Raw genomic sequence first — 23,919 nt, forward strand, 5'->3', positions numbered from 1 at the left:
ATTGCCTGTCTTGTCTTTTATGTATATTTGAGCATATTAAGCAGTTATTTTAAAGTTCAGCTTTGCTCCTACACGTGTCTGTTTCTAGTGTCTGTTGTTTCTCTTGGTTTTTGTGAGGTTTTTGTCTTGTTTCTGCACGCAACAGTTTTTGACTGAGTACCACAGGTTGTACCTGAAAACCTGCAGGGAGTAATTTGAAGCCCAGTGTGAAGGTAGCCCCTGCAAGAGGAGGTTACACCTGAGAGGTTGGGACCCAGCAGAGCAGGACCCCTTCAGTCCACCTGCAAGGCAGGAGCCCCATTGGACGGCTGACCTGCTTGCATCTGATTCGTATTCCTGGATGACAACTTCTGGGGTCCCAACCCAAAGCAAGAAAGATTTTCCAGGCATTCTCTCTTATGGGTGGGCCTGGGGATTGGTCCTAGGAGTTGTGAAAAGTTCTTCTCAGGGTCCCTGCTGGACTTTCTGGACTCAGCTGACCACCCAGGGAGAAAGTAGCTCCAGATGCCAAGTGCAGGACCTCCCAGTTTCCTCTTCCCAGGTCTTGACCCCGCGAGCCTGCCCCGTGGTTGGTGTTCCACGTGAAGTGTGCACCTGCATGTATCTACATTAGTCAGTGTATGCTACATAGCATATACACATCAAATACAACGTGTATCGTTATCCTTGGCTGGGAATCTGGTCCAAATTACCCAGCTGACCGTTACCAGCTGTAGTGGTGCTAATGTTCTCCCTGTAAACCGGGGAATGGCTGTTGCTCTGAACTTGGTGTCCAGAGACCTGGGCCCAACCAGCTGGACACTGGTTTAGCACTAGAGCTTTGTCCGGGGGGAGTATTGCTGTAGCCAGGGGTCACCTGGAGAGGGGACCAGCACTCGGCCATTGGCAAAGAGACAGAAATAGCCTCAGAGAGACAGAGATTACCTACTTCAGTGGTTTCAAAACGCTGGGATCATAAAATGCTAATGCTACTTCATCGGTGAAACAAAGCCCTGGTCACAGTCACATCTGTCCTGGTCTGGGGAGGGGGTGGATTCTCTTCCCTTGGGGAGCAGAGGCTGCCCCAGGCAGTGCCCCGGATGGTTCAGGGTCTCATAAGGTGAAAACCCAGGCAGGCTTTGGATTCAGGTGCCCTAGTCATGGCCCTGAACGCTTTCTCGGGATGTGCTGCCAGGCCCCAGTCCCTGTGGGTGTGTGGGACAGAGTCCCCGTCGCCAAGGAGATTTGCTCCAAGTGTCCTTGCTGGGCCTGTGACAGGAGGGATGACAGATTGGGGGCCCTGGGACTTCTGCCAGATGCTCCAGCCTGGCCACCCAGAAAGGCTCCGTGATAGATTCTGCCAACGAAAGGCTACCTGGGCCAGGGCATCTGAGGACCCAGGTGGCCGAGGCCAGAGGCGGGCCAGGCCACCTGGGGCCCAGCCTGTGAGTTAGCATCTGTTTACCGGGCTGTGAGTATGAACCAGGAAGTGTGCCGAGCACTGTGTGTGAGTTGTGTAAGAGGTCGACATTGTTATTTACCTATGGTTAACAAACTGAGACACAGAGACTGGACGTGGACTGAGCAGAAAGGGCAGTGTTTCCCCACAGGGCTGCCGGATGCTGGTGACATTTCAGGCCTGGGAACAGCTTGAGGCCCTGTCTCCCCCACCCTCCCGGAGCCCTGTCTCTCCAGGCCTGGAGGCCAAGGACTGCTCTCAGGGCTTGTGGTCTGGGCCATGCAGCACAGGCTGTGGACCCAGTCCTTGCCACCTGTCATTCGTCACACACCGGGGGGCGGAGCAGCCCAGCCCCCAGGCAGGTGGGCCGAGGTGACCACACTCCAGCCCGGACCTCTGCTGCGCAGGCTCTGGGGGAAGCTGCACACCCGACCTGCCAGGGAGCCAGGAAGAGGAAGTGGAGCTGCTTCAGGTGGCTTCCAATGCCACAGCTGTGCGACACCCCCGAGTCCCGTGGCATCTTGAGGAAGGCTTTGGGGGGGGGGGCAACAGAACTTATGGAGCTCCTGTAAAGAGGGGGCTACACGGTGGGTGAGGGCAGCTCCCCCCAGAGGGACCTTGCTCCCGGGCGAGAGGCCTAAGTCCCAAGAGAGATTCTTCCTCCCCCTCTTCCTCTAAGGAAAAGAAAGGGGGAGTGGCTGGGGGCCCTAGGGAGGAGAGATTTGAACTTGAGCCTGGAGCAGGGAGGTGAGGACCAGGAGCAGCAGGCAAGGAGGGTCCCGAGACCCCAAGATGTGTGGGTGTGGTGTGAGAGCCCAACGTGGATGGCACAGAAGGCAGCCCAGCCTCCCGCCCGGGCTCCCGGCCTCCCTCCCACCTGGCCCCAGGGGAAGAGGGCAGCTGAAACACTGAGGGCCGCCCGCAGGCTGCCTTGCCTCTTCTGGGTCTGCCACCTGGCCAGAGAACCCTCCGAAACTCCAAGCCTCTCTCTTGGGGGTGTTTGCTGATGCCGCGGTGCCCAGCCCACTGCCGGCCTCTGCTGTCCCCTCCTGCTCTTTCCCCCAGGCCCTGGGAGGGACCCAGCTGGAAGTTCAGGGCCATGGGAAGGCCCCTGAGGACACCCAGAGAGGAAAGGGGCACAGGGAGGTGGGAGGATTGGAACGGGACACACAGGCCTGCGTCAGTGTTTTCTGAGGGGCACCTGCTGGGTGGGCAGCCTCACCCCGTGGTTCCCAAGGCCTGAGGGCAGGGGTGGCCCAGCAGGGAAGGGCAGTGGTCCTGGACCTTTGAGGATGCTGCACAGTGCCTTGCTTGCTGCCCAGGGGTGGGCGTCTCTGGTCCTATTACTGTAAGTGAGGCCAGGCCTGTTCCTGGCAGGGCAACCAGCAAGTTTCCCAGCTGATGTGTGAAATATGGGCATGGAGGGTCCTACCCCCAGTGCTCACGTGGGGATGGAAGGACCACGCCTTGTGACCTGGGCAAATCTTTAACTTTACTGAGCTCAAAATGCTCAGTGTGCTGCTGCTTGTGGAAGTGGGTGGATGCAGGCTCTGAGCCACAGGAGCATGCCTGGGGTGACGGCCAATGGGGTGCCCAGGATGCTGGGCCTGATCTGAGGCGGTGCAGGAGCTCGCCCACCCCCACTTCCAGGGTGTGCCGTGGGCTTGGGGTCCAGATCTGCCAAGCCCTTCACCCAGCGTGCAAGCCGGCCTGTCCTGATGCCTGCTGGGACCTGGCACCTGGTCTGCCACCTCCTCTTGGGGAACAGTGCCCAGAGCCTCAGTATGTCTAGGGCTCCGGGCTGTGGTCTTCCACCTTGGAGGTCTAAAAGTTGGGGCCACTCAGCTGGGCTCCAGAGAGGGAGAGAGAGAGAGAGGGAAGAGAGGGAGAGCGCGCACACGGGAGCGAGCAAGTGCTCTCCTGCACGTGGCAAAGGAGGGGGTTGTCTCAGGGCTCTGTTTCCATGGGAACACTTGCACCGGCTGGCTCCTCCAGGCTCCAAAAAGGGAAACTTGGCATAGGGTCCAGGCACCTGGCTCCTGGGTGGCTTCCCTGGGGGCTGAACAGATGCTCCCCTCTCCCAGGAGTGCCTCAGGGACCTCATCCCCACCCTCTCCATTCCTTGGGAGATCAGGTGGGACCCCACGGCCACCCTGAATGTGGTCCCAGGCTCAGACCCAGGCAGGGATGGTGACAATGGGGAGTACAAGGAGATCATACTGCCAGGCCTGTTGAGGGGTCTAAGCAAGGTAAGTAGGGCCTGGCAAGATAGATGAGAGAGGGGGCAGCAGCTCTGGGTGTCACCGGTGATATGACACCAGTGGCTTTCCCTCTGTCCTAGTCGGTTGCAGACCAGCACCTTGGGTGAAGTCCCCAAGGGAGGATGTTGCAGATCCAGGGCCAGGCACTTCCCCGGGACAGCTTCTAGCCATCCTGGGGCTCTTCAGGCCAAGGTCATCAGAGGCTTGCCAGTGTTTGGGTGGGGCAGGCAGAGAGGGGCAGGGTGGCATGGAGGGGAGGGGCTGTTGGTGCCCCCTCTATCTGGGTGGCCGCTCCTGGAGCTCCCTTCCCTCTGGCCCCAGCTCCTGCACCCTCTAACCCCCACCCTTCCCCGAAACTGAGAACAGAAAGGAACAGAGAGTGTGTGTGAGAGAAAGAGGCACATAGCAGGGGAGGCAGAGAGACCCTGCGACAGGGCAGGAGAGGGGGACAGGCTGACAGGCCAGGACTGGGCACCAGGCAGAGAGCGAGCCTGGGAGAGGGGAACAAAAATATGCAAGAGAGACGTGAGAGAGAGAGAGAGTGTGTGTGTGTGCGCGCGCGTGTGCGTGTGCGCGTGAGAGAGAGAGGCACCCAGCAGAAGGGGTGGAGCGGTGGAAGCAGGCAGGCAGGGAGGGAGGGAGAGGGGTGGGCAGGGGGCGGGTGAGCAGCCGCGGTGACAATTACGTCTGGGTCCAGGCAAACATGAAGCAGCTGCCAGCCGGGCTGGGCAGTCCCACTCGCCTGGGCTGTGAAGCGGAGCGGCCGGCAACAGTTTTCTCCAGCACCCAAGATGCAGCGGGCCCAGGTAGGTGCTGGTGGGGCTGGGGGCTCGCCTGCCGGCCGGGAGCAAAACCTTCCAGAAATTGCTCTGGACCAGGGAGGCTCGTCCTGCTTCCTTTGACCCCGTTTCCTGCTGCCCGTATAAGGCTGCTCTGGGGAAAGTGAGTGTTGGGATGTCCTGGCCGGGAGCCAGTCGCTTTTGGATGCGAGAGGCTTTAGGTGTTTGTGGAAGACAAGCCAGGCAGAGGAGGGGCTCGGAGGCCAGCCTGGAGGCAGGTCCTGCGCAGTTAGGTCCTGGGATAGGTGCCGGGGCAGCTGACCCTGAGTCTGGGCCCCACCCCCGCTAGGGCTGGAGGAGGGGGCTGTACTGGGGAGCAGGTGTCTTCTGCCCAGTGGCTGGTCCGTGAATGCATCTTTTCATGAATCCTCCAAGTAGTTGACGAAGGCCTCCTTCTTCTAAGAGGCCTGGGAGAGCCCTAACAAGGACACTTGTTAACGGTCCCCTCTCCGCAGGGCTGCTGAGAGATCAGACAGGATGCGAAGGAAGCGCCTGGCACGGAGTTAAAGACACGGTGGCCGTGGGAGGGGGAAGGGGGGAGTAGAAGTCAGGGAGGAGGGCTGAGGGGAAGGACAGCAGCTGAACCCCTCCTGGCCAGCGTGGAGTTAACCCTCGGGAAGTCTGGCTTGCTGTCCGGGACTGGAAGAAGCGGCCCAATTCCCAGGGGTGGGGACAAAGCCGGCTATGTTTCTCTCCCATGAAGCCATCCCAGGGGAGGCCCTGGCTAACTGGGACTCAAGCTCTCTCTGTCTCATTGGCCTCCAGCCTTGAGTTCTTCTTAAAGCCCAACATGGCTGCTGGAGCTCCAGCCAGCACCTGCCAGCAGCAGGGAGAAAGAAGGAAGGGCAAAAGGAGCCAAATAAGGTCAGGGTGTCGAGAGTAAGAAATGAGGGACACTGGGCTGCATCTCACAGGGTCATCCCCGGAACTGCCAGGGCAGAAGCAGAGAACCTCAGTGCCTTGTCCCGGGCTCACGCTGTCCCTGCACACACATAGCACATGCAGCACAGACCATGGGCATCCATGGGCATCGGCCTGAACGCGTCCTGCACAGTCAGTCCACATGCACTGGCCACGGGCAGCCCTGGCTTGCTCCTGCCTGCTCACAGAGAGGGTGATTTCCATACTTAGGCTGCATGTAGACCAGCACACCCAGCTCCGTCCACCGGCAGAGGCCAATCCTCCCTCCCAGGCCCCTCCTCTGCTGGCCCTAGCTGCAGGAGGTCACTCTGGGGACTTGACCCCTTGCCCCTCCCAGGTGGGTGGGGTAAAGGGCCGGAGTCCCACAGGTGCATCTGGCCTCCCCTTGGCCGTTGTGATCCCAGCCGCCCTCCCTGTTTCCTGGGTCCCCGGTGGACCTGGCTGTCCTTATGCCTGCCAGGGTCCTTCCTGTGACTGGCCCGGCAGGGACAGAGGTTCTAGGGGAAGCCACCAGTCGGCCAGCAGGAGCCTGTGGACGTAACCTTCCTGCCTCCTGGCAGCAGGCCTAGCGATCACGCGGGCAGTGAGTTGGTCAGCTCACCATCACGGTCGGGGCCTGCCCCCCAGGAACACCCTATTTTTATTTTCAAAAATATATTTACTTATGTATTCGAAAGGCAGAGAGAGAGAGAGAGAGAGAGAGGGAGAGAGGGAGAGAGGTCTTCCATCTGCTGGTTCATTCCCTGCAACGACCAGAGCTGGGCCAGGCTGAAGCCAGGAGCCAAGAGCTTCTTTGAGGTCTCCCACATGGGCACCTGGGGTTCCAGTCCCTGGGCCATCTTCTACTGCTTTCCCAGGTGCATTAGCAGGGAGCTGGATCGAAAGTGGAGCAGCTAGGACTCGAACTGGAGCCCATGTGGGATGCTGGCACTGCAGGTGGAGGCTTAGCCTTCTATGCCACAGCGCCAGCCCCCCCAGTAACACCCTATGTCCCCTCAGCCTTCCTCCACACGCCCCGGTCATTTGCTAACCCTCAGTTGTCCCTGTAGGCACTGCCACTCCCATTTACAGACACTGAGACCCAAACAGGGGGTCAGGGAGTCAGCTGGCCAGAGCGCCAGGCCTCCACGAGCTTGAATCCCATGCGCCAGGCCTCCACGAGCTTGAATCGCATGAGCTCTTTTTTTTTTTTTTGGACAGGCAGAGTGGATAGTGAGAGAGAGACAGAGAGAAAGGTCTTCCTTTTTGCCGTTGGTTCACCCTCCAATGGCCGCCGCGGCCGGCGCATCTCGCTGATCCGAAGCCAGGAGCCAGGTGCTTCTCCTGGTCTCCCATGGGGTGCAGGGCCCAAGCACTTGGGCCATCCTCCACTGCACTCCCAGGCCACAGCAGAGAGCTGACCTGGAAGAAGGGCAACCGGGATAGAATCCGGCACCCCAACCGGGAGTAGAACCCGGTGTGCCGGCGCCGCAAGGTGGAGGATTAGCCTGTTAAGCCACGGCGCCGGCCCCCATGAGCTCTTAGGTGGCCAGAGACAACGGAATCCCGGGCTCTCTGTCGTCCCAGGGGACTTCAGGGATGCAGGGTCTTCATGGCTCAGCAGATGCACTGGGAACTTGGCCCCACTTCCAGCCTTCCCGCAGGGCGCCTGGGGCCAATGGGTCCTAACTGGACCTTCATTTCCAGAGTGACTGGGAGCCTGGAGTGGAGAGGGAAGTGGCTCTGCTCTCTGGGTGGAGTCTGGGACAAGGCCAAGGCCCAGGAGCCGGAGCCCACCGGTGCCACTATCCCTGCCGGCCATCATCTCCTGGGACCTTCATGCAACCCATTTGATGTTGTCCCCACTTTATATATGAAGAAAGAGGCTTATAGATTATATACATTTTTTTCTTTTTTTAAAGATTTATTTTTATTTGTTTGAAAGAGTCAGAGGCAGAGACCGAGAGAGGTCTTCCATCCTCTGATTCACTCCCCAGATGGCCGCAACAGCCAGAGCTGTGCTGATCCAAAGTCAGGAGCCAGGAGTTTCTTTTGGGTCTACCATGCTGCTGCAGGGGCCCAAGCACTTAGACCATCTTCCACTGCTTTCCCAGGCCATAGCAGGGAGCTGGATCAGAAGAGCAACAGCCAGGACTCAAACCGGCGCCCATATGGGATGCTGGCGCTGCAGGCAGCAGCTTTACCCACCATGCCACAGCGCCAACCCTGAGGTTTATAGATTATAAACCACAAGCTCTTGTAGCTGGGATTTCAACCCTGTTGTCTTATTTCAAGGTCAAGTGGGGGTCATGAGAGAAGAGCACAGTGGGATAAAGGAATATCTTTTTTTTAAGATTTATTTTATTTATTTGAAAATCAGAGTACAGAGATAGACAGAGAGAGGTCTTCCATCCGCTGGTTCACTCCCCAGATGGCCACATTGGCCTCTGTCGGGTCAGGATGAAGCCAGGAGCCAGGAGATTTTTCCAGGTTCTCCCACGTGGGTGCAGGGACCCAAGGACTTGGGCCATCCTCTGCTGCTTTCCCAGGCCCATTAGCAGGGAGCTGGATGGGAAGTGGAGCAGCCAGGACTGAAACCGGCATCACATGGGATGCCAACATTGCAGGCCAGGGCTTAACCCACTACGCCACAGCGCTGGCCCCGGAGAAGGGACTATCTTAACCAGGTCCGTGGGCCTTGTGCTGTTGTACCCTTCGACCCTACTAGTGAGTGCACCCAAGTCAGACCCCACCCCCATGGCGTGCCCCCTGCATCAGCATTGACCTTGAGCCAGCTAGCATCTCCTTCTGGGCTGCAGACAGGGTATGGAGGAAAGGACTCCAGGGTTTTAAGTCCAGGTTGTCTCCAGCCCAGCCCCAGGCCTCTCTGGGGATCCCCAGGAGTAACTTCAGGGCCCCAGATTGGCGTGTGGGAGAGAGAAGGGCACCCTTGGTTTCACAGGCAAAGAAAGAGGAGAGGAGAGAGGCTGGTGCGCCTGTCTTTCCTGGTGCTCCAGGCCGCAGCAGGAGGAGACAGAGCAGGGGGAATGAGTCACTGTGCTGTCCCTGCCCCCCAGATCCCTGGCCCCAGCTGAGTGATGTTTCCCTTGAACAGGTGCATCTGTCAGTTGTGATCAGCCCACGTCCTAACATGTCACAGGGCAGCCACATGACAGGGGGAGAACCACAGAGACCTGCAGGTGCCTACGGTGGGCTGGGGGTGAGCTGATCCGAGCTGAAGCAGCAGGCCAGCCGAGAGGGGCCCTGTCCCGCTCCTCAGTTGGCCCAGCCTCCCCACTGGGATCTGCTGCCTCATATGTCAGCCCAGCTGCTCCCTCCAGCAGCCGTGCTCAGCCAGGCAAAGCAGCTGCCTTGCCAGCCTCATCTCTAGCGCTGGCAGCAGGCAGGCCTCCGGGGCAGCTGAGACGTGAGATCCAAGTGTCCTTGACGTTGGTGCCATGTCCTGCTCTGAGACCCTCTCTCAGGACGGGCACTCCGGGCAGTGGCCCCAGACAGCCAAATTGGAGCCCCGCTATGCTTCCCCCCATTAACTCGATCTGAACAGGGCCTGGCCCTGCTCTCGGTCTCAGTTTCTCCTTCAGGGCCTGTATACAGCCTCTGCTAGGTCACCACCTGGACTTAGGGCCTTGTGCTGACCAGTGAGGGCTGGTACAGTAGAGGTGAGGGCATGGGTCAAGGTGGAGGCCACCCCCCAGAGTGCGACAATGCAGCTCTCTGCCCTGTGCCCCCCCAACACACACACACACACACGTACCTCTGGCCCATTGCAGCTCCTGGTATACACCCTGGTCAGGAAAGGGAGTGCCCTGGGGAGGTGTCACCTGACAAGCGGCACCTTGTCAGCTGTTGGCCTTGGCTCTGCACCAGGCAGATCTGGAGTCAGCCCCAGCCCCTTCCCACATCAGCTGTGTGTCCTCAGACAAGTTACCTGGCTCCTCTGTGCCACAGTTTTCTTATTCCCCTGGGGGAAGCATCCCCAGTCTCCTAGACAAATGAGATCCTATTTTACCTTTACCTTTACCTGGCCCCTGTCATGTGTGTGTCTGTGTGTGTGCGTGTGTGTGTGTGTGTGTGCTGGGATCTGCAGGGTTCCCCCCACAAGCTTTGCTCCCTGGCCCACGTCTGTCTTCTCCACATCAGAGGTAAGTGGAGAATCCAGGCCCCCAAAAGCCTCCCCATCCGAAACCCTGGGGCCCGCACGACACAACGCCCACCACTGCTTCCTGCCATCTGTCCCAAGTGATGGAAATAGAGCGACAGCACGTGGGTGCTGGGTGAGCCAGCCCGCGCTGCAGCATGGGACTCGGGGGACAGACTCGCGTCCCAGCAGCTGTGGGTGTCCCCGGCTATCCCTGGAAGAGAAGGGGTTGAGAACCTGGGCATGCCTTCCCCTACAGACAAGGCCCAGGATCTTCTGTCCGGTGGGCTGAGCACCTACACCTCAGAATCGAGCCCCCAGGCAGGCGGATTGTGGGAAATCTCCCAGGTGATCCGAGCTGTCGCCAGCCGGCCATCGCGAGGGGCTCTCCCTGCCAGATGTTGCTGGGCCGTGACCTTGAGCCTGGCTCCTGTGCCAGGCTAGCCTTTGCTCAGGACCAGTGGGGGACAAACAGGGATCATCTCCCAGGAGCTCTGTGCCCACCAGCTCCCAACACTGTCCCCCAACTCTGCGAGCAGACACTGTATGGCCATTGTGCCGATGAGGCACGCAAGGTTCTGAGAGGTCAAGGACTTTGTGCAGTGTTGCAAAGTCCCTGTCTGACCCACCACAGGCCTCCCCGCACGGTCCTTGGCTGCCTCAAGCTGTGTCCATCTGCCTGAGGCCTCCCCAGCCCGTTCCCTGGCCAGCTGTGTCCCCGTGCCAGCGGCCAGGGCACCTCAGCGGCTCTTAGGAAGCCATTCGCCGTGTTCTCCATTCACAATGTCTGCGCACATTCGGGAGGCGGGAGCGGTGCATGTCCGCCTGTGCAGGCACTCTCAGGGCAGAGCGCGGATGCTTCAGCACAGGTTTGCCAAGCGCCTCTACCGCGCCTCCCACAGGCTGCACTTCGGCATTCTCCCCTCCACCCCTCCCCTTGGTGGCTTCCTGTCCTGTTGTCCCCAGCTCATCCTCCGCATGCCATCTCTCCTCCTTTCTTCTTTTTAAAGATTTATTTATTTATTTGAAAGTCAGAGTTACACAGGAGAGAGAGAGAGAGGTCTTCCACTCACTGGTTCACTCCCCAGTTCGCTGCAACGGTCGGAGCTGCACCGACCGGGTCTCCTCCGGGTCTCCCATGTGGATGCAGGGGCCCAAGCACTTGGGCCATCTTTTGCTGCTTTCCCAGGCCACAGCAGAGAGCTGGACTGGAAGTGGAGCAACCGGGACAGAATGGTGCCCATATGGGTTGCCAGAACTGCAGGTGGCGTATTTACTGGGCTACACCACAGCACCGGCCCCTGACCTCCTTTCTAAAACCCCTCTGAATGACCTCTGGCTGGGGATCTGAGTTGGGGGACAGAGCCGCCGGGGGCACTGCTTGCCCAAGCAGGAGGAGGCCAGCCGAACCCAGCCAGCCAGCAAGCGGAGAGCCATCCAGAGCAAGGCGGTCTCACGGAAATGCCAAGGGGGCGCTGACGTCATTTACAATGCTCAAAGAAAACAGAAAGCAAAGCGAAATTATGTTTCAACAAATTTATTTAGTCCGATGTCATTCTTATCACTTCAGTGTGACATTCTAGTAAGCAGAGGTGTGAGGCCCAGTGTGTTTTCACATGGACAGCTCAGCTTGGAGTGGTCTCAGCAGCCACAGGTGGGAGTGACCGCTCAGGCTGGATGGAGCAGGTGCCCCGGGAGAGAAGCGCCAGCTTCCTGGCCTGTGAGTGCTCCACCTTCACTGGCATTTTGTTTTTGTTCTTGTTTTTTTGCTTTATGTGCATCAACCCGTGCTGTTGGTTTTAACGTTTTCTTTAAATTAGCTCACCTTTTGCATTTTCATCAATTCATTGAAAGAGGAATCTTTTTTTAAATTAAAGATTGATTTATTTATTTGAAATGTAGAGCTACAGAGAGGCAGAGGCAGAGGCAGAGAGAGAGAGAGAGAGAGGTCTTCCATCTTCTGGTTAACTTCCCAAATGGCCACACTGGCTGGAGCTGTGCCGATCTGAAGCCAGGAGCTTCTTCCCGGTCTCCCACTTGGGTGTAAGGGTCCAAGGACCTGGGCCATCTTCCATTGCTCTCCCAGGCCATAGCAGAGAGCTGGATTGGAAGAGAAGCAGCCAGGATGAACAGTGCTCATATAGGGCGCTGGCGCCTCAGGCGGCTGCTTTACCCACTATGCCACAGCACACCCCGCCCCCCCCCCCCCAAAGGGGACTCTCAAAGCCAGTTTGTAAAGGGGAGTCATTAACTGTAACCACAACAGAGTCCTGAAAACAAAACAACAGTATTGGATTCCCATCCCCCACTGTTCCCAGCCCAGGGCTCTGAGCGCAGGCCACACCCTCTCCATGTACAACAGCACAGGATCATGGGGAATTAAAGCGGTGCTGGGGGCAGCCGCAGTCTCAATGACTTCTAACACATAAAACTGTCTCCCTGGGGCCAGTGACCTGAGGCCCAAGGCCGCCAGGACACCCTGATGCTGACCTCCTGGGGGCTCCTCCTGGTGAGTGAGGGGCGGCTCATAGCATGGGGAACCTGTGAATTCGGAGGAGGCCGGAGGTCCCCGGGGCCAGTCTAGGGCCATCCTGGGGACATGGCCCAGAATGTCCACTCCACCAGGTGTGACCCCAGGGCCCAGATCTTCTGGCTTCACTGGTCTCTGCCCCCAACCCTGGCCACTCCAACAGGGGATGTCATCCATTAAAATGAAGCCAGCATCAGAGACCAGAGGCAGGAGGTTCTCAGGTAAAACAGAGAGAGCAGGGCCTTGTATGTGTGTGTCTAGATTTTTTAAAAAATATATTTATGGCCGGCGCCGCGGCTCAGTAGGCTAATCCTCCGCCTTGCGGCGCCGGCACACCGGGTTCTAGTCCCGGTCGGGGCACTGATCCTGTCCCGGTTGCCCCTCTTCCAGGCCAGCTCTCTGCTGTGGCAGGGAGTGCAGTGGAGGATGGCCGAAGTGCTTGGGCCCTGCATCCCATGGGAGACCAGGAGAAGCACCTGGCTCCTGCCATCGGATCAGCGCGGTGCGCCGGCCGCAGTGCGCCTACCGCGGCGGCCATTGGAGGGTGAACCAACGGCAAAAGGAAGACCTTTCTCTCTGTCTCTCTCTCACTGTCCACTCTGCCTGTCAAAAAAAATATATATTTATTTATTTACTTATTTGAAAGGCAGAGTTACAAAGAGGCAGAGGCAGAGAGAAAGAGAGGTCTTCCATCTGCTGGTTCACTCTCCAGATGGCCGCAATGGCCAGAACTGTGCCAATCTGAAGCCAGGAGCCAGGAACTTCTTCCGGGTTCTTCCCACGCAGGTGCAGGGGCCCAAGCACTTGGGCCATCTTCTACTGCTTTCCCAGGCCATAGCAGAGAGCTGGATTGGAAGTGGAGCATCTGGGACTCAAACTGGCGCCCATATGGGATGCCGGCACTGCAGGCAGAGGTTTTACCCGCTATGCCACAGCACAGTTCCCTAAAAAAAATTTTTAGTCGTTTGTATGCGTGAAAGACAGACAAGTGAAAGAGGTGCCATCCACTGACTCACACCCCAAGTGTCTGCAATGGCTCTGGGCTGGGGGCTGGAGGCAGGCGCCAAGAACTCAATCCAAGGAGCCAACTACGTCAGCCATAGTTGCTGCCGCCCCAGTGTCCGCACCAGTAGGAAGCGGGAGTCAGGAGCCAGAGCTAAATGTGGTGTCCCAGCCGGCAGTTTAGCTGCTGGGCCAAAACCCTGCCCCCTGTTCTTTCATAACCACACCTCCCTCCCCCCTTCATCCCTGGCCCTGCGATCTGTTTCCCACTTCTGAAATGCTGTCCTTCTCGAAGGTTCTATAAACTGAGTCACAGGGCGTGTGGCCTTTGGGGACTGCAGAATTCCCTGGAGAGCCTCGCAGGTTGTGAGTGTCAGTTGTTTGTTTCCTTTAATTGCTTGGAATTCCGTGGCAGTTTGCTTAACCAGTCACCCGGAGAAGGGCCCCGGGGGTGTTTCCAGGTGGGGCCAGGCACCCTTTCCACCAAGCTGTACAAATGTAACTGTTCGCTTCTCTGGGCTAAATGCCCGCGAGTGCTGCTGCACAGTAGTGTGCAGTCGCGTGTTTCGTTTTGTAGGGAGCTCCCAAGCTGTTCCCGTGCGTGGCTGCAGCGTTTTGCGTTCCCACTGACAAGGACGGGATCCCACTTCGGTGCTGCCGCTGGGTGGATAGAAAAGTCGCAGCATCTCTCTGCGGGTCTTGTTCGCACACCCCGGTGGCTGATGGGTTGAGCGCTTTTTCGTGTGCCTGTTTGCCACCTGGTTGGTAACAGGTCTGCGCGTGTCTTTTACCTGCTTTCTAGCTGCGTGGTTTGCTCGTGTCCTGCCGAGTTTGGAAGTGAGGGTATCTTGGGTGCCAGGCTCAGGGACAGAGGAACAGTGGGTGCCGAGACGCAAGCAGGGGAGGGGGAAAGGGATCTCAGGAACTGCCCACCCCCCCCATGACCCCTTCCCCCCCCTGCCCCAAGCGAACAGGGTAGGGAAACTCCTAGGCCATGAAACCTTGCAAACTCAACGGGTCTGGCCCAGGTCATCCACACACGGGACTCGAAATTCAGTCCATCTACAGCTGGCTCATTGTTAAGCTGATCATTTTGTATGGCCAGGGAATGATGTTATAAATCTCCACAGGGCCCTCGGTGGGGAAAAGTTTCCCCACCCCAGTCCAGGGGGAGCAGCAGCCACCCGAGGGTGTTGTGGGCACCAGCCAGGGAGTGTGGCTTGGTGGGGGCAGGGTGGGCAAGAGGGGGCTGGGTCTCCACTGGGTCACGCAGCACCCAGGCCCCTCCGATGGGGCTGCCTCGGTCGGCTCCTTCCCCTCGGTGCGGGTGCCATTTAACACTGCCTGACAGCTCAGTCAGACCCTCTCCCAGACAGACAACTGTCAAATATTCATGAGCGTGACCGGCCGGCCACCCCTCTACCTCCCCGCCGCGCCTTCCCCACAGTCTGATGGGCCCTTGGGGAGGGCTCTGCCTGGCCCAGCTCAGCTGCTGCGGCCTCCCCTGGCCGCCTCGTCAGCACCCAGGCCTACCCTTCACAGGGAGGCTGTCACAGGTGGGATCCTGGACCCTCACCCAGGTAGAGGCGCCCGGCCCAGGACTTCCACCCTGCTTCTCCACCAGGGAGAAAGTACACAGCAAAACCCTGTCACCCATGAGGCCTCAGGACAATGGTTGCTTTTGGAAGAGCGTTGGCACGGTTACAGGACATGGAGACGCCCCCTCCCACCCATCCCCCGACTTCTCTCCCGTGCCAGGGCCCAGGGCCGCCCCAGAACTCACACCTCCTGCACGTTCTGCTCAGAAGACCATGTGCGTGTGTGGCCCCCAGACTCCTCAGGGACACGGTTCCATCACCTGTGACATGAAGGTGGTGTGGCCGCCTCCTGGGGTGGAGGGCTTGCAGCCCCGAATGCACAGGCCCTCCGGCAGCTCCCAGCCCTCCCAGGCAGGAAGAACCCGGGGTCTCGCCTGCAGGGTTGCTCCCACACCAGCCTGGAACTGTGGCGCCCACATAGGCGACCCCTGCAACCAGAGGAGGGGCGGGCTCCCGACAAGCAGCACCTGTCAGGGGCTCCCGGGCCTGTTTCAGGGGCTCCTTCTGGCGTGTCCACTCTCCCAAGGAGAAGAGCCCGAAGCCCCAGCTGCCCGCCACTCACCTCCCCACTCCTTGCCCAAAATAAAGGCTTTATTCATCCAGGCCTTTTCTCTCCAGAATAGGATCTTTAATAATGAAGAAGGTGTCTCTCTGACCCAGCATGGGCGGGACGTGTGCGTGTGTGTGCATGAGCACAGTGTGTGTGTGTGGGGGGGGGGGGGTGCTTCCCTCAACCTCCCTGGCATCCTGCCCACCCCCAGCCCTGCCCCCTTTCTGTCCCTCCCCTTGCAGTTGCTCTGGGCACCAGTGACCCCTCATCGCTGGGGGGAGCCTTGGAGAAGAGGAGGATTGTGGGGGTGGTATGAGGGAGTGTGTTGGGGAGGGAGGTGACAGCAGGGACCCAGCTGGGGCACTGCTGACCAAGAGACTGTTCCACCCCAGATAGGAAGGGGCTCTGTAGGGCATGAGCCTATGAAGCACCTGCAGGGTTCTGCCCCGCAACGAGCGGCTGCGGGGTGCAGCAGCCCACTCTTGGGGGACGTTTGCAGGCGGGAACTCCCCCACAGGGCATGGCGACAGAGCCCCCAGGCCAGGCGCCTTCCTCCGGCTGCCAGGGAGCAGGTGTGTGGCCGGGGCTTTGGCTTTGAACCTGAAGCCATTGACGCTACAGAGCAGCTTCCAGGTTCCAGGGGACCAGCAGGGTCTCATGGGGCCGGTGGGGGTCCCAGGCCCAGTGCCCCTGGGATCGGAACCAGTGTCACTCAGCAGTGACAAGGGACCCACAGGGCCTGTTCTGTCTGTCCATTCTCTGCTCTGCCTCCTGAGCCTGGCTCCCCATCCTGCCCGGGAGGTGGTACTGATCCAGGCTCCGTGCTGACCATTCCTGTTCTGATGGAATCCATGTGGGTCAGTCTCTGGCCCTTGCACCTGATGGCCTGATGGAGGCAGGGCGGCCCTGGCTGCCTGGGGGTGGTGTGGGGGGGCTATGTCTGCAGTGGCTCTCATTCTTGGCCAACCAACCCAACCATTCAGAAGGGCGCTCCTACAGGAGTGCAGGCCCCTCCCTCAGCTGGAACTCAGGCACCATGCACAGAATGAGCTTGGGGGCTGCTAATGGGCTGGGACCAATCCATTGGTCCGAGCAGGGGGCATGCCCAGGGGCGAGAAATCAGACTCAGTGGAGGCTCCTAGGGGCTGCCAGGGCCCACACAGCTCATGCCACCACCCTCTCTCAGGCCGGCGAGGGGCGACCTTGGCACCAGCTCAGGAATGGAGGATGGTGGGCTGCTTGGGAGCCAGGAGTGGGTGCTCCAAACCCTGTTATAGGAGAACAAAGCTCACTGCTCTGGGGCCACCACTGTAACCCCAGGCTGTCCCCTCCTGATCCACCCTGGCCCAAGCTCCCATCTCCTATCAGCCCCCCATGGCTCACTCCCCCCCCCCCAATTCCTCCCATCAGTCCTTACAGCTGTGGCTTCCATCAGTGTGCCCCTCGTCGGGGGGCACCCAGCCTTTCATTCATCCACAGGTTTCCTGAGGGTGGAAATAGGGCGGTGGCACAGGGTGTGGGGAGGAAGCCCAGCTCTGCTGTGCGACCCTGTGCTTGCCCAGTCCCTCTCTGGGCTTCAATCAACTGAGGGGTTGGACAGTCACTAGTAAGGACCGATCCACTCAGACAAGATGTCCCATTCCAGGATGGGGCAGGGGGTCAGTGAGCAAGTCCAGCTCCCCTCTGACTTCTACCCTCACCCCCCTTCCAAGGGCCCCGTCATAAGCCAGAGTTGGGTGCAGAACAAGAGAAACCCACCAAGGCTCAGCAGGGATGACCTGTGCAAGGGACAACAGGATGTCCCTCAGGGCTGCTGAGCCCTGGGGACTCCCCCAGCCAGGACCAGGGCTCCTGGCCAGCACCCCTGGAAGGTGAGCCCCCCGTTCACCCCCGGTGGGTTAAGGCTGGCCTCAGGCAGGATGTCAGGGTGGCTCTGCCTGTTCCCACTGCAGGAGGCCATGAAGACGTCAGACGGCAGCCTCCTGGGTGACCCCGGACGCAGGCCGCTGCGGAAGAAGGAAGGAGTGAAGTGGCAGAGGCCGCGGCTCACACGCCAGGCCCTGATGCGGTGCTGCTTAGTCAAGTGGATCCTGTCCAGTGCGGCCCCGCAGGGTTCAGGTAGGGGCTGCGGGGTGTGTGTGTGTGTTGGGGGAGGGGAGGCCTATTCCGAGGGCTCAGAGGCCCCAGCCCGGGCCACCCCACCTTTGCCTTTGTTAAGAGATGGGTCTCTGTTCACTCACACCCCTCCTCCCACTCCCTGAGCTCCTGCAGACCACGAAGCTCCTGGCGTGCCTTGCGGAGGCGAGGACAGAGGGTGGGGACCACACTGGGGTTTTCTGGGGAGGGGGTAGCTGGGAGGCCAGCGCCAGGCTGCAGGGTGACCTTGGGCATCTCATGCATCCTTTTTGAAGTCCTCTATACAAAGAGGAGGGCAATACCTCCCCGCCCAAGGCACACCTGAAGATGGATGTGACGTGGGCAGGAGCCTGGGGACCAGGAGGCCCTGCTGCCATGTCCTCCTGGGGCCAGTACTGGCACTTGAAGGTGTTCGTGGAGGGACTAGCGGAAGTGGCTGCCCCACGTTTGCTCTTGGCAGCTTTAACCCATTGCACCACAGGGCTGGCCCCAGAGGTAGATTTCTTGAACACACCACGGGCAGCTGTGGGCAGGCAGCTCAGGTAGGGGCTGATGACTGCTGCTGAGAATCTGCCTCTTGGACCTTAAGGTGCAAACTTGACCTTGACCACTGTACCTGGTGTTTTTGCCTTGGACACTGCCTGGCTGTGGGACTCCCAGGGAATCTCAGTCTCCCCGACTGGAGAATGGGCAGTCAGGGCCCCAGCCCACCAAGGTGTCAGGCCTGGAGGACACTGCCTGAGTGGTCAGGGCGAGCAGTGGGCCCAGGAGCTGGCGGTCACCCCCAGCGGCCCAGGGGCCTCGGCTGCTGCCACTGGGTTCCTGTCCTTTACCTGCCAGCCCCAACCCTGGGCGTTCCTATCCTGAACCAGTTCCCCTGCTCTGCCTCTGCCCCTCACTTTCCCACGGAAGCGCTAGCAGCTGTGGGTACACCTGTGGGGTCCCCCACATGTCCGACTTCGCAGGGCACAGGCATTGTGGGTAGCAGAAACGTAAGGAGGCCATTGAGTGCACAGGCAAACAACTTAGCTGGAAGGGGGCCCCGCGGCAGTGCTGGCCGTTCCGTGTCCATTATCAGCGGGGGAGCCCAGAGCGCAGGTGGACCGGGGGGCGGGTCCCCTCCCCACCTCAGTCTTCCTGGGCCTTCCTGGTGGTGGCAAGTATTCGAGGGGAGTCTGGAAGAGACACCCCTGCCCCTGCTCCTCCCACAGGTCCTGCAGGTGCTCTGTGTCTCCCTGTCGGGCAGAGAGCAGTGGCTCAGGCCAGGGCTGTGGTGTGCCCCTGTCCCGTGGCTTGCTGCACACCTGAGACAGCCGCCATGCTGGGGCCGACGGGAAAGTGAGCCTGGAGCAGGCTTGGGGTGTTCACAGCTGCCTCAAAGGGCTGGTGTCCACCCCACGCGTGCTGCCGGCTCCGGGTGGCTTGCTGGACGGTGAGGCCTCGCCACGGTGGGTCCCACGCCAGGCGGTCAGCGCGTGTTTGCTAAATGAAAGGCATGCAGTAACATGGGAGAGGACGGGGCCAAGACTACGATGACAGACTCCGGGGTGGGCAGGGTCACCAGACTCTGTGCAGGCACTGGAGACATGCAGGATGGGACAGTGAGACCCCTGGCCTGTGCCTTCCACAGGCGCTGAGGGAGCCCCGGGACCTCATCGTCTGAGGAGCCCAGGGTGAGGCCCCCATCTCCCTCGGCCTTCCTGCCAGGCCCTGTCTCCATCCAGCCAGTCCCATGGGTGTCCCTTGTGGAGGCGGAGAGGTCTCTTCAAGGTTTGTGTGAGCAGGAAATGCTACCCCGCGCAAGGCTGTGGTGCAGAAGACAATGGGTGCCCTTCAGTGCAGCTCCGTCCCTGTGCCCAGCAAGCCCAATGGGGTACCCTGAGCGCCCGCCGGGAGCTGTGACAGCTGGGCAGCCCATACACTGCACTTTGTTGTTGGGATTTTTCCATCCAGCAGGTGCGGGGCCAGAGAGACAGATGTCTGGGCCAGCTAGGGGCAGAAGCCAAGACCCGCAGTCTCCGTGAGCCAGATGGAAACTTGGCAAGGCTTGAAATGGCAGGGTGAGGGCTGGGCCAGCTGGGGTGTGTGCTGGACTGTGAAGACCCCAGCATGGAATCAGGAGGTGGACAGCAGGATGGGTGGGCCCAGGAGGTGGGGAGGTGGTGTGGTCTCCCCCCACTCAGCAGGAGCCCCCTCCTCAGACTAGAAGCTTGGGAGACCCTCCTAAGTGACCCGGAAGTTGAGACTCTAAGCTGCACCTCGTGCCCAGCATCTCAGGCCCCCCTGGCTGGACAGGGGCACGGCTAAAGCCTTGATCCGACCCACCTGTTTCTCCAGTCCGCCTCCCCACTGGGACTGTGAGACATGAGCTTCTCCAACTGTCAAACTGGAGTAATGTCACCCCCAAATAACCTGGGGTCTTGGCTGCTGACCACATAGTCCTGGCTGGCCGGTCTCAGTAGAGACACAGTGGCTCTAGGCTCTGGGGAGTTTACAGAACCTGGGGATGAGTGAAGAAGAAGGCCTGGGTGTGACAAAGCCAGGGTTGCCCCTGCCATGTGGGGAGTGCCTCGCCTCCTGGCTGTTCTGGCAGGGACACTGGCACAGCAGCTGTGTGTTCCCTGAGCCTCCTGGGGACTCACACCACCAGCACACCTGATAGAAGCCATGGCAGAGGGGGTGGGGACACGGTGGGGAATGAACTTGTCTCTAACACCCAAGGATACATGAGGGCATACAGTTGCCCTCCGCGCAGGCAGGTTCTGCACCCATAGATTCACCAACTGGGGATCAAAACTATTTGAAAAAAATTTGCATCTGTACCCACCAGGCAGACCTTTTTCTTGCTATTTTCCCCTAAAGTATTACAGCTCTGTATATAGAATTTATGTTGATTCAGGCATTGCAAGTCATCTAGAGATGATTTCAAGTATATGGGAGGATTAAATAGGTTAGACAAAAATACTACGCCTTTAAAAAAAAATGTACTCAAGCGACAGACAGAAACAAAGAAGCAGACGGAAAGAGCTCCCATCTGCTGGTTTACTCCTCAAATGCCTGCAACAGCCGGGGCTGGGCTTGGGCCAGAGCTGGGAGCCACAAACTCCATCCAGGCTTCCCCACGTGGGGGGCAGGAACTCAGCTCTGCTGCCTTCCAGAGGCTGCATCAGCAGGAAGGAACCAGACCTGGAACCCAGGCTCTAAGAATGGGGTGAGGGCATTCCAACAGCTGGGCCAAATGGCCACCCCGTACACCATGTCACCGAAGGGACTGGAGCTTGCTGTCTGTGGGCTCCTGGCCCCAACCCCTTGAGGCCCCTGATTGCACTAACAGAATTGTGATGTGCCCGAGATACCGGGATACAACCAACGTCATGTTTCCAAGGGAGCTGTCAGGCCAGACTCAGACTTTCAAGGATTTATGTGAACGCTGGTTACATGGCTCTTGAAGCCCTCACCCTCATCAAGAGTATAGAAAACCGAGCAGCTGGAGGCCGGCCCTGTAGCAGAGTGGGTCAAGCCACCGCCAGTGACACCAGCATACCACGTGGACGCTGATTCGTGTCCTGGCTGCTCCACTTCCCATCAAGCTCCCTGTTAATGGCCTGGGAAAAGCAGCAGAAGGTGGCCCACGTGCTTCAGCCCTGCCACCCACGTGGGAGACCCGGATGAAGCTCCTGGCTCCTGACTTCAGCCTGGCCCAGCCCTGACTGTTGTGGCCATTTGGGGAGTGAAGCAGCGGATGGAAAATCATTCTCTTTCTCTCTCTCTCTCTCTCTCTCTCTCTCTCTCTGTAACTCTGCCTTTCAAATAAATAAATAATCTAGCAAGCAAGCAAGCTGAACAGCTGGAGAGAGGATTTCCCTGGGGAGAAGTGTGCCGAATGTGACCTCCAAGTAGAAGGGGAATATTTGGGTAACCTGTTACTATCTAACAAAATACCCCCAAAAATTGTGTCTTGAAGGAGCCATGATATTCTTTCTCTCAACCCCACAGGTGTTGGGCAGGCCTCACTCAGATGGTTCCCGCTGGGCTTGGATCAGCAGTGAGAATTCCCTGGCCCAGGCTGAGCCGGTGGCGGGGCGGGGCTGGCAGAAGCAGCATCAGCTGTCCCAGCACCGGTCTCTCTGCTCAGCTGCTTGGGCCTCCTCCCAGCGTGGCGTTCCTGGGGTCTCAGAGCCTTCCCCTGACGGCTAGCTTCCAAGGGATAGGGGTGGTAGCTGCTAGGGCTCTGGGGGCCCGGACCCTAACACTGGCACAGGATGCCTCCCACGGCGCTCTGTTGGCTAAAACCAGTCATGGGGGCAGCCCGGATTCCAGGAGAGGGCGACTGAACCCTTCCTGTCTGGGGGTTGGGGTGTGACATTCAGGCTGTCTTCGGTTCAGAACCACAACGGCTTCGGGGGAGCTGTCCAAACACTCGCCTGAGCCTCCCTGGAGAAGTCCCAGATCTGAGACGCGGGGCTCCCTGTTTGCGGCTGCAGGGCCGCCAGGCCTTCGCTGCGCAGCCCGGTTGCACCCCGGGGCCAACGCCCTGGCTGACCCCTTGCTGTGAGTGATGTGGGGTGGCTCATCCGCTGGGGTCTCCCCTAAGGGAGGCCAGAGAGGCAAAACCCCTGTGAGTGGGGCAGTGGGCTTAGCTGCCCGGGAAGGCCTGCCAAACACGGAGCACAAGGTGCAACGTGCCTCTCTCATTCTTGGGGGATGGGGTGGAGGACCTTTTGCCTTGTCTGCACTTGCGTTTACCAGAAATTCCAGGTAACGGTGGCTTAAGCAAGACAGAGGCGTGATTGTCTCCTGTATGAGAAGTCCGGGCCAGGCTGTGGCTGGCCGGCACTGGCTTGGCAGCTTGGGGACTCCAGGGTCGAAGTCTTTGGTTCTTTTGACCTTTCCCTCGAGGTTGCGAGGTGGTTGCTTTGGCTCCGGCTGTCTTGGCCTTGTTCCAGGCAAGAGGAAGGAGAGATGGGGTGGAAGGGGAGGAGGGGAGTAGTGGTGCCTGTGTTAGCAAAGCAGCACTCACAGAAATCTCTGGAAGGTTTGTGCGTGTGTGTGTCATGGACCAGAGCCGAGCCACTCTGACAGCAGGATGGTGGGAGCGGGGAGCTTTCTCGGCAGGTACGTTTCCACCTCCAGCAGAGTCTGGGTTCTGTAGGTTCTGGGGGTGGCCAGCAGCTCCTGCCCCTGGGCCACCCTGGCTTCCCCTTGTCTCCCTTCCCACCTCCCCACTCTCCATGCTAGAGAGGGGCAGCAGGGCCTGGGGATGGCCGGGGGGGGTGGGGTGGGGTAGAGGTCAGAGGTCAAGAGGCAGCCAAAGCCCAGGGCCACACCCACCCCCAGCCTCAAAGGCAGGGGAGTGAGTGAGAGCAGAGAAACCCCGGGGCGGGGTGGGGCGCGCTGCAGTGAGATCACACCCCAAGTCGAGAATCACGCCAGTGGCACCTCTTCCACGGGCGCAGGGCGCGCAGGAGCAGTGCCCATCCCAGCCTGACCCCTCCCAGCCCAGGCAGCCACGGGGTCCTGGAGGCGGAGGAGTCAGGTGCAAGGGAGGCGCTCCGGCCACTGGGGGGGGGGGGGCTCTGGCGTGAAGGCTGAGGGGCCGGAAAGGCCCTGGAAAAGCCCAGAGAGCAGGGGTCAGGGCCAGAGAGGAAAGACCAAGAGAGACAGCCACGAGCAGGGGAGGAGGGAACGTTCTAGAAAGAGCAAGGCGCTGGGGGGGGGGGGGGCGGTGAGGATGGCGGGGCGGGGCGAGCCCCCCGGCCCTGGGCTTCGGGAGTGCCAGCACGGCTGCAGGAGGCACCTGGGCAGCGGCCTTAGCTTCTTCTTCCGCTTCATCTCCGGGAACCTGGCTCGAGGTGAGGGCTGCTTTGTGGGACCGGGGAATGGGGTGCAGGAAGGGCTGCTCCGGGGCCGGGGACTGTGCCTGCCTCATCGGGGGCTGGGAGGCTGGGACAGTGCTGGGGAGGCTGGCAGCAGGCTTGGGAAGGGCCCCCACCCACGGTGGCAGAGGCCAGCCAGGGCACACCAAGCCCAGGGGCCCGGGGAGGGAAAGGAGGTGCGGAGGGGCCAGGCTCTTCTGTGTGGCATGAACAGACCCAGGCGCAGCCAGAGAGAGAGAGAGAGAGAGAGAGAGAGAGGCAGCCCTCCCTACCCTGCATGCACAGCCCCCCCCCCCGCCCCTTCCCCCACTCCCCCATCCCCTCTCAGGGCCCCTCAGCTCTGTCCATGGCGGACAGACCTGGTGTCTGGAATGAACATTAATGACAACAAGCCGGGGTGAGCCAAGACCCACACGTGCACAGGGCTCAGTCGGTCACTGCCTTTCCAAATCTGTACAAACCAACTGGGGAGCCTGGCAGAGATGGCGGGAGGGAGGGGGAGGGCTCTGGGGTGCAGCCTGGGAAGGAGCCTCCACACCGAACCAGCTCCTCTCCCGCTCCCTGCTGCTCTGCCTCCTCCACCTGGCAGGAGCCCCCCAGGCGGGCGCAGGGGAGGGCTGCTCTGCTTGG

General features: G+C 59.8%; 1 protein-coding gene across 1 annotated transcript in view; it reads left to right on the forward strand.

Moving 5' to 3' along the window:
- The first annotated feature begins 4,451 nt into the window (after positions 1-4,451).
- The window catches only part of KCNIP3 (potassium voltage-gated channel interacting protein 3), a 78,496-nt gene continuing 59,028 nt past the window's right edge, over positions 4,452-23,919 (forward strand). Inside the window, exons 1-2 of the mRNA XM_062208754.1 lie at positions 4,452-4,505; positions 17,230-17,395. Coding sequence (XP_062064738.1) covers positions 4,491-4,505; positions 17,230-17,395 — 181 coding nt within the window. The 5' untranslated portion in view covers positions 4,452-4,490. The remainder of the gene's footprint in view (positions 4,506-17,229; positions 17,396-23,919) is intronic.

This window comes from Lepus europaeus, chromosome 13 (assembly GCF_033115175.1).
Source record: "Lepus europaeus isolate LE1 chromosome 13, mLepTim1.pri, whole genome shotgun sequence".
Lineage (NCBI taxonomy): Eukaryota > Metazoa > Chordata > Mammalia > Lagomorpha > Leporidae > Lepus > Lepus europaeus.